This window comes from Castanea sativa, chromosome 5 (genome assembly GCF_040712315.1).
Source record: "Castanea sativa cultivar Marrone di Chiusa Pesio chromosome 5, ASM4071231v1".
NCBI classification, from domain to species: Eukaryota; Viridiplantae; Streptophyta; class Magnoliopsida; order Fagales; family Fagaceae; genus Castanea; species Castanea sativa.
In genome coordinates, this window is record NC_134017.1 from 55,858,406 (window position 1) to 55,867,762 (window position 9,357).

The 9,357-nt window shown below is 34.3% G+C and overlaps 1 protein-coding gene and 2 long non-coding RNA genes across 3 annotated transcripts; all 3 read left to right on the plus strand.

Moving 5' to 3' along the window:
* On the plus strand, positions 1-531 carry LOC142636051 (uncharacterized). Its single transcript, XR_012844247.1, has 3 exons — positions 1-59; positions 211-239; positions 481-531. It is a non-coding gene; the product is annotated as an uncharacterized LOC142636051 (long non-coding RNA).
* Positions 532-5,055: 4,524 nt separating this feature from the next.
* On the plus strand, positions 5,056-7,504 carry LOC142635441 (uncharacterized). The gene is made up of 2 exons (XM_075809593.1): positions 5,056-7,265; positions 7,369-7,504. The coding sequence occupies exons 1-2, from the start codon at positions 5,056-5,058 to the stop codon at positions 7,502-7,504; spliced, it is 2,346 nt and encodes a 781-aa protein (XP_075665708.1).
* Positions 7,505-7,632: 128 nt separating this feature from the next.
* LOC142635964 (uncharacterized) lies at positions 7,633-8,045 on the plus strand. Its single transcript, XR_012844221.1, has 3 exons — positions 7,633-7,674; positions 7,764-7,851; positions 7,945-8,045. It is a non-coding gene; the product is annotated as an uncharacterized LOC142635964 (long non-coding RNA).
* The last annotated feature ends 1,312 nt before the right edge of the window (positions 8,046-9,357 follow it).

Here is a 9,357-nt window from a genome sequence, read left to right on the forward strand (position 1 = left end):
TTCTTTGTGGAGTAGCACTCCCTCAAGGGATCAATTCCTAGCGCCAGCATAATTTTCAGGTTAATTGTTTTTTTCAGCGCCATGTTAATTTTTTTTAGCGCCATGCCCAATTTTCAGCGCCAATTTTATTTTTCATTTTTTTTTATTTGAAAAAAAAAACCCTAACCTATCTTTCGTGCTCCTCTACTCACGCGTTTCTGACTCCCACAGACCTCACGCCTCTCCTCCCTCATTGATCGGTAAGCTCTCACTTTCATCGATCCTCTCTCTCTTTCTCTCTCATTGATCTCCATTGTTGATGAGTAAGCCATTTATATCTCTTTGTACATTCACATTTACTTCTCATGTCTCCCTGTTTTTTTTTCTGCATATAGTGACTTTGGAGTAATTGTTTTGTGTTTCCATCTGATGCTCACTTTACAAAAAAAAAAAAAAAAAAAAAAAAAAAAAAGCTGAATATTTCGTACTGTTTGCTGCCAGAGTGGTTAAATGATGGACAAAGACAATCCAGGAATTTTGTAATGCCAAGGTTTTGATTTGATTCCTATCTTGTTGAAGTTCATTAGAATTTGTGAGTTTCCTCAAATCTCATGTTCTTCTCTTCTGATGTATCCCTCTTAACTAAACATAACCTTCAGATTTCTCTATTTTGTGTGCTTGCTAGATCTCTTGAATTTATAAAAACTGTGATTACAATGCAATAGAACAAAATGACTCTGTTTGATTGTGAAGATTATTGAACTTAATTGCAAAGAGAGTGAAACTGAAAATAGTGGGGTTAGTGTGGTTTGGTTTGAGGGTGAGAGATTGTTGGGAAAGAAAAGAAGAAGGGAAAGTAAAGAGTTTGGGAGAGAGTTTGAGGTGAGAGAGAGATTGGTTCAATGGTAGAGAATCCATAGTTTGTGAGCTTTTCTTGGTTATGGGGTTTTGGTGGGAAGAGATGGAAGAGTTTAGAGAAGGGGACTGAGTTGTCAATGGTGGGTGCAGTGTAAATGTAATCTAATGAGGATAAGGAACCACATCCAATATAATGGTTTTTTTTGTTTTGCCTTGTCCACGTAATTTTGTGGGAGTGATTTCTAGCCACACGTGGTAATGAACTTTGGGGTCAGCTGAGATAGTGACTTTGGTGAGTAAAATGTTGGTCCAGGAGCCTCTAAAGGGAATGAAGATGATTATTGTAAAAAGAGAATTGTGGGATTAATTAATTTTCAAGTCATATAAGCATTTTGACGACAAAGAATAATTACCATGGGTAGATGCAAATTTAAATTTTGTCTTATAAACAAGAGGAAGACAAATTGGAAAAAGTTTGACATTCGTTTTTTTTTTTTTATAATTGATCTATGTGATTTAATCAGATCAATATTCCAAAATAATGTTTTTATTTATTTATTTATAATATAATTCAATAGTTGGTGAAGGAAGATTATTGAAGGAATATTTCATTATTCTTTGTTAGGTTCAAAATTTGTGGCAAATTGATGTCAGAGCTTGAGGACCCTACACATGTTATGATTGTCATTGAAGTTGGATTCTTGAAGGTTTTATTAATCTATCTTTTTCTATGCTGCTCATTTTTTTTTCTTATGTATCTTCTATGCATTGGAATGAAATCATGCATCTTGGAGATTTTCTCTTTTACACGTTTAAGACTATAGATGAGTTCAATGACTACCAACCCCTATCTTGGTAGGTAGATTCATAGTATTTAAAAGAGCATGCATCATTCATGGTGGTGGTGTTAATCAAGGTAGATAAATAGTACTAGCTAGGAAACAAGCAAATATTAGTAGTTTAAAAAGTTAAAGAGATAAGACCCTATTAATTGCTAATTTGCTAGATATTTTATCATTTTGTACGTCATTGCAAATGAAGTAGCTATAAGAAGCTATTCAATGCTAGCTAGTTGTCAGTGCTTTACTGATATTGAGCCCAAAGTATGTCAAAGTTAGCTGCAAGTTGATTTTTGTAATCATTGCAACAGAAGGTGCATGCATGATACATGGTTTTTGAGAGAGAGAAGTGAGAGTTGTGAGGGTTGAGAGAGAGGTGATAGATCTGAGAAGTGTCGGGTTGAGTAAAAAGTAATAGAAACAAAAACAAATAAATACTAATTTAACAGGAGTAAGAATAAATAAATAAATAAAAATTAGCTTTCCGCTACATACCGTCATATATAGTTGTGCACTGTAGCAATGTAGATAAAAAATTTACCTATAGCACCATCATTATAGCCCCCTTTTGTATATGGTGGTACTAAAAATAGTTTTTTAGCATCACCATTGTGAATGCTCTAAAAAAGCCACTTTAATTATACATTTAACACATCAATTTATAATATATCTAACATCAACATTTCTATTTTTTTACCACCCCATTTAAGATTTCAGCTATTGTAGGATGTCAAAAATGATATTTTACTCTAACTAAGATGTTAAAACTTTTAAATATAATACCCTTAGTGTAGTGTGCTTTTTTAGAATCACATGTTAAAAAATAGCATATTTAGCTTTTGAAACCTTAAATGAGAATACTCTTAAGCACATGTTAGTAAAGAATTTAAAAAAAAATTATAAAAAATAAAAAAATAGTTATTTGTTTTGACATTTTTTCCAATTCTGCATCAAAATTTTATTTTTAAAACAATCAGTCTTAATAAACAATTTATAATTTATTTTTCATCACTTTTGGGTTTTCTCATAATTGCATAACTGCTTTCAATAATTGCATAACTTTTTTTAAAGGTCTTAACACAGACATGTGGCTTGTGTTGTAATAAATGAGGAGTGTGATAAATAAACTTCTTTTATGATTGATTGTGTATTAATTACATCACTAACTTCATGTTAAGAAAATATTATTAAAGCTAACTGATTGAAACTAACTAATTCATTAATTACAAAACTAGCTCCTAAGGATCACGTAAATTTGCATGAAAGGTAAATAACCATAAAGTGGTCAAGATCCACTGTTTGATTCATAATCTTAGTTAAGGCAAGTGTCCCACGTGTAGACCAACAACAAGAAGAGAGAGCATTGACCTAATATAGGGTATATCCATCATATATGAATTATGAATTTAATTATAATACATATAGTAGTACTGTATATTATATGGTTGAAATTATTTTAATTTAGTTTCTGGTTCACATGGCAAGATGGTAGAGATTCTCTTTTTTTTGGTTGTGGGAAGACAAAATACCCTTTAGAGTATTGCTAAGAGAATCCCAGTTTAATAATGTTATCTTGTGGGAAGTGTGATAGGGTTGTCGTGCAACAACACGGGGCAACTATTTATCTGAAGCAAAATTCAATAATGATCCAAGCAATTAAACAAGGCTTTTTCTTTTTCTTCTTATATTTTAAGAGATGGATATGGACCACCAAAACCCTTTGTCCTATTTAATTTTTTAAAGAAGCATTGTTAGTGGAGTCATTCTTTATGGAAATCTCACTTGATGGAAAAATTCCTAAATGACCAACTTCATTAGCTTGTTTTATTTTTATTTTATTTATAATCCTTGCTATTTTAAGGGACTTGTTAGGTTTATATTTGAATAATATTATAGTACACATTAATTTATTGAAATGACAAATTGTTATTAGTTTTCGGTTGAGTTCGTCACTAACACTATTTTATTATTTATTTTTCACAATTTGTCATTTCATCAATTGTGACACATTATTGTATGTAGTATTATTCTTTATATTTACTAAATAAAAAGAAAGTTGGAAGAAGAAAAAAGATATATACTTAGACAACTAGCTAGCCTTTTTGCACCATTCCCATATTCCAAACTTCATGTGGAGAATTATTAGACTTGATATATAGTAGGAAACTCCCTTTGTTCATCTACCAATACCGTATAGAATCTGCAAAATACAACGGCTATAAAACTACATTGATTGAGAAAGAGATGGGCCCTACAACCTTTTTTTTAGTGTCACGTATAGAGGATCACTTGCAGTCTTTTTTTAGTCTACACAATATGAGTCCCTTTAGCTCTTAATGTGCAGCAACTTTCAAAGAGTCAACAAAACCATTACCACTTCATTCATAAGCATTTTGAATCCTTCACTTGCATAGAAGAAAATACTGAATGACATACCCCAAAAAAGGAGTTCCCACGAAATTAGACTAAAACTTGTATAGTTTTATTATTACCTCAGCCTACAATAGGAAAAAGGAGAAACAAAATAGATGGATGAAAGGGCTAGGCTTATTGGCTTAGCCTTGTAGTTGTGGGGTACCCTACTCAACAAAGAAACCCAGCACAACCTACTCAATGAGCTTCCTCTTTCTTCTTCCTTTACTCATTTTCTTATTTATTTATTTATTTATTTTGCTCGAATCTAAAACCTTTTTCTCTGCATTTTCTTTTCAGCCAAATACCAACAGAATAAACCAACACAGCCAGCAATAATCAAAGCAAAGAGAACCAAAAAAAAAAAAAAAAAAAGAACAAAGAGGGCATCAGCTGGGTAAACCCGAAATTCCTCTTTTCATTTTTCTATAGCTCTATTTACACTTTTTGTACACAATACACACACCATCACGGAGTCACAACACCCACATTCTGCTTCTAATCTACTCACACATACATGCGCTATGCTCACCTGGACACAACACAATAGCACAAAAAGGTCCATAGCTTACCCCCTATTTGAGATTATGGGTTTGAGAGAGAGAGATGGTGAGAGATGGGCCCATCGGCATGTTTTCCTTTTAATTAATAAAATGCCATATTGTTTTCTTGCATGTTCATATTGGTCCATATTTTGTCATATTTGCATGGTGTTATATGGCGATTGAGTTGATATTGGGAGTGTTGATTTATTTGTGTATATTTTCTAAGTTTTGAAGTACATCTAGAATTGAATACATAAAGTATTTATCAATTTTCAAACTTTTAATTCTTTTTGGACTAAAAATAAAGGATTGTAAGAATGAAATTGTGACTTTTGATATAATGTGTCACTCCAAAGTATATTGGAGGTTTAGATGTTAGAAAACATTATGTATGACATTTCATCTTGTATGTGTGATCAGATATGGATAATAGTTGGATGACACTTGGTAAGACACCTAGAGACAGACTAAGTCAACAATATATTGATGGGGTGAATTCATTTCTTACTTTTGCAATGACTGTGGTGGACCAAAGTGGAAAAATTCCGTGCCCATGTATTGACTGTTTGAATTGCTATCAACAGTCTGTTCACATTGTGCAAATTCATTTACTTCATCGTGGGATTATGCAAGATTATACTAAGTGGTACTATCATGGAGAACCCCGTGAATTAAATGAGAACATTGATGATGAAGAAATGCTAGACAATGATCATCTAGATGGCATTGATGCCTTGGTGGAGGATCGAATTAGAGGGGAACCAAGAGATACAACCCAGCAAGATGAGGAAGTGTGTAATTTTGATAAAATGTTTAGTGATTCAAAGCATGAGCTGTATCCAGGTTGCACAGATTACACTCTTTTGAAGTTTGTCATTGAGATGCTAAATGTGAAGGTAACAACCAACTTGAGTAATAAGGGGCTTGACATGATACTAGACTTGTTGAGTAAGCTTTTACCAAAAGGTAACTTGGTTCCAAGGTCAACTTATGAAGCAAAAAAGATATTACGTGACTTGGGCTTATCATATGAGCACATTCATGCATGTAAAAATGATTGTGCTCTTTTTTGGAAGGAAAATGAAAACCTTGATAAATGTCCGGTGTGTCAGACGCCTAGATACAAGGATAATAGAACAGGTGGTAAGAAGATTGCTCAAAAAGTATTGCGCTACTTCCCATTGACTCCTAGGTTGCGGAGATTATACATGTCTAGAAAAAGAGCTGAAGACATGAGATGGTACATAGAAAAACGTGTGAATGATGGGATATTAAGGCATCTAGCTGATAGTCAAGAGTGGAAGGAGTTTGATTTGAAACATCGTGAGTTTGCCCTAGAACCTCGCAATGTGAGATTAGGGATGGCTACAGATGGTTTTAACCCTTTTGGGAATATGAACAATAACTACAGTATGTGGCCTGTCATACTCATTCCCTATAACCTACCACCTTGGTTAGTTATGAAAGAACCTTATTTTATGATTTCCTTACTTATTCCTGGACCCAATCAACCAGGAAATGAGCTTGATGTTTTCTTGAGGCCATTGGTGGATGAGTTGAAGGAGTTATGGGAAGAGGGTGCACGCACTTACGATGCATCTTGTGGTATGCATTTTCAGATGCGTGTCGCTTTGTTGTGGACAATACATGACTATCCTGGATTCGGTAATGTGTCTGGGTGGAGGACAAAGGGTTATCATGCTTGTTACACTTGCAATGATGAACCATATTCAGAGACATTGGAAAGTAAAATTAGATATACTAACCATCGAGCCTACTTGCCTATGGACCACCCTTGGCGAAAGAGTTGTTCATTCAATGGTAAAATTGAGAAACGAATGAGATCATTGGAGTTACCGGTGGAAAAGATAAATGAGCAATTAGACCGAATGCCAAATATAATTTTGGGAAAGGATCCAAACAACAAGAAAAAGCGTCCAATTATTGGAGAACCGAATTGGTCAAAGGAAAGTATCCTATACAAGCTACCATACTGGAGGAATAAGAAGCTTAAGCACAACATTGATGTCATGCATGTTGAGAAAAATATTAGTGAGAGTACATTTGGAACTTTGTTGAGAATTGAGGGGAAAAACAAGGACACAGACAAGGCACGCAAGGACTTGAAAAATATGGGCATAAGGAGTGTTTTGCACCTCCAAGAACGTCCTGATGGATCATTTGACAAGCCTCATGCCTTCTTTTCATTGTATCCTGAAGAAAGGGATGGTTTTTATGAATTTTTGAAATCAGTCAAATATCCAGATGGCTATGCAGAAAACATATCAAGGTCGGTGAACACAAGACATGGTAGACTATTAAATTTGAAAAGCCATGACTGTCATGTGCTATTACAACGGATTCTTCCAATTGGGATGCGGGGTTTTGCTGATAATGACATTTGTACGGTATTGTTTGAGTTGGGTAGTTTCTTTCAAGACTTATGCTCTAGGACTCTAAGGAAGAGCGACTTGGAGAAATTAGAAGGACGTATACTTCTCATACTATGCAAACTCGAGAAGTATTTTCCTCCAGCCTTCTTTGATGTAATGGTTCATCTTGCTGTTCACCTACCTCGTGAAGCCATTCTTGGAGGACCAATGCAATATAGATGGATGTATCCCATTGAAAGGTAATTCTCTCCATCCATTAATTATAGTTTGTCGAACGTTTTTTTTTTTAAAGCAAATTATATTGCGTATGTAGTCATACTCCCAATTCATTTTTCCTTGAAGATTTCTTGGAACGTTGAAAAGATATGTTTCCAACCAAGCTCGACCAGAAGGTTCAATTGCAGAGGCTTACATTCTTAAAGAGTGTATTACTTTCTCGTCATTATATCTTGATGGAGCTGAAACCGTGCACAATTGAAGGGAAAGAAATGCAGATTGTGGTGAATATGGCCACGGGTTGATGATTTTCTCACAAACAGCTTGACCCACCGGGTCTAGGCAGAATGATGTGGGGATGTCACGTGAATTGCGTGATATTGCTCAATGGTATTTGTTATACAATTGTCCCGAGTTGGAGCCGTATTTAGAGTATGTGAAGTCATATTTTGATTATGCTTGAATTGTCCTTAATATTATTTGCATTTCTTAGCTGAATATAAATCACTTGTTTTGAATAGTGAACACAAAAACACATTACATAATCCAACTGGAGAAGACATAACTCAAATACAACGACGAGAGTTTCCTAAGTGGTTCAAAAAACGTGTAAGAAATTTTGAATCTTGTGACACATTAAATAGTACTAAGTTGCTTGATAGTTTTTTCACTACTAATGTCGCATGTTGCATGTCATTATAGATCTATAGATTGAAAGAGAACGACTCATCAGAAGTTACAAAACAAATGTGGTCATTAGCAAATGGTCCTAAGTTGCTAATGAAAGAATACTCGGTCTGCATAGTTAATGGTGTAAGGTTTCATACAAAAGACTTGGACAATCGTCGTGTAACCCAGAATAGCGGTGTATCTACAGAAGGGGACTATGATGGACAAATACATGACTTCTATGGTCATGTGTGCAAAATTTGGGAATTAGAATATATGTATTAGTATAAAATTGTTTTGTTTCAGTGTGAATGGTACAATACTGGTAATAAGATCGGTCGAAGGAGAACGATACGAACTGAGACACATTGCACAAGTATTAATGTGCAAAGTCGGTGGTATCAAAATGACCCTTTCATATTACCTAGTCAGGCGAAACAAGTTTTCTACCTTCGTGATACCAAATGGGGTGAACTTTGGCATGTTGTGCAATTCGTACAATATAGGGGAGTGTTTGATGTGCCAGAAGTGGGTGATGGAGAATCTAATGATCAAACAGAAGCTAATGAAGCATTCCAACAAGAAGCCATAAGCGATGTTGTCCCTATCGATGTTGAAGATAATGTTCAATATTGTAAGGGTGGTATTGAAGTTGAGAATATTCTAGAAGATTTGGGAAAGCAAGGAGATAACAATGAAGATGAAGTGCATAGCATTCCTGATTCTAATATGGATCCTGATATGGATTATGATACGTAGATTTCATTTTTTTCCTTTATATATGGAAACTTGTGATTAATAATTTTTGATTACCTATTATTTGTTCATGTATATTTCTATTTGATGTTCCAATTTATGTTTCGTACTTGGGAAGAATTTGTAATGAATAGACATCATATTTTATTTTCTATGTAAATCTATAGTTGCAGAAATGGCCAAAAAGCGCAAAGATACTCATAATAAAATAACAGAATATGAGATGGAAAGAGCACAAAGAATCAAGCAAAACCAAGAGAAAATAAATGCTTTGGGATTGAAGCATTTGTCAACTTTTCTGCCTAAATCTGGAAATGTGGGAAGAAAAAGAGTAAGTGTTCAGGTAGATGACGACGACTATGTACCAGCTATTGGTGATGATGAGTTATCTAGTCCTTTAAATAATGAGGTACTATATATATGATTTGGTGTATGCAATACTTCGTACTTTGTAATATTGTGATGAAATAACTTGTTCTTTTTTTTTTTATGAATTTAAAAATTTATACATATTTTGGTATGATACAGATGACACTAGGACGTAGCACTTGTTCATGCCGTGAGAAATTTACCCTAGCAGTCCAGCATAAGAGTCCATTATCGAGCCTACTTCTCGGTGGAGATTCTGAGGTATTATATACATGATTTGGTGCCTAAGATACTTTGTAATATTGTGTTTGGAATGATCAA

Coding starts and splice junctions, on each gene's coding strand:
- LOC142635441 (XM_075809593.1), top strand. CDS start 5,056: ATGGATAATAGTTGGATGACACTTGGTAAGACACCTAGAGACAGACTA. Junction 7,266..7,368: donor TGGATGTATCCCATTGAAAG/GTAATTCTCTCC, acceptor TTTTCCTTGAAG/ATTTCTTGGAACGTTGAAAA.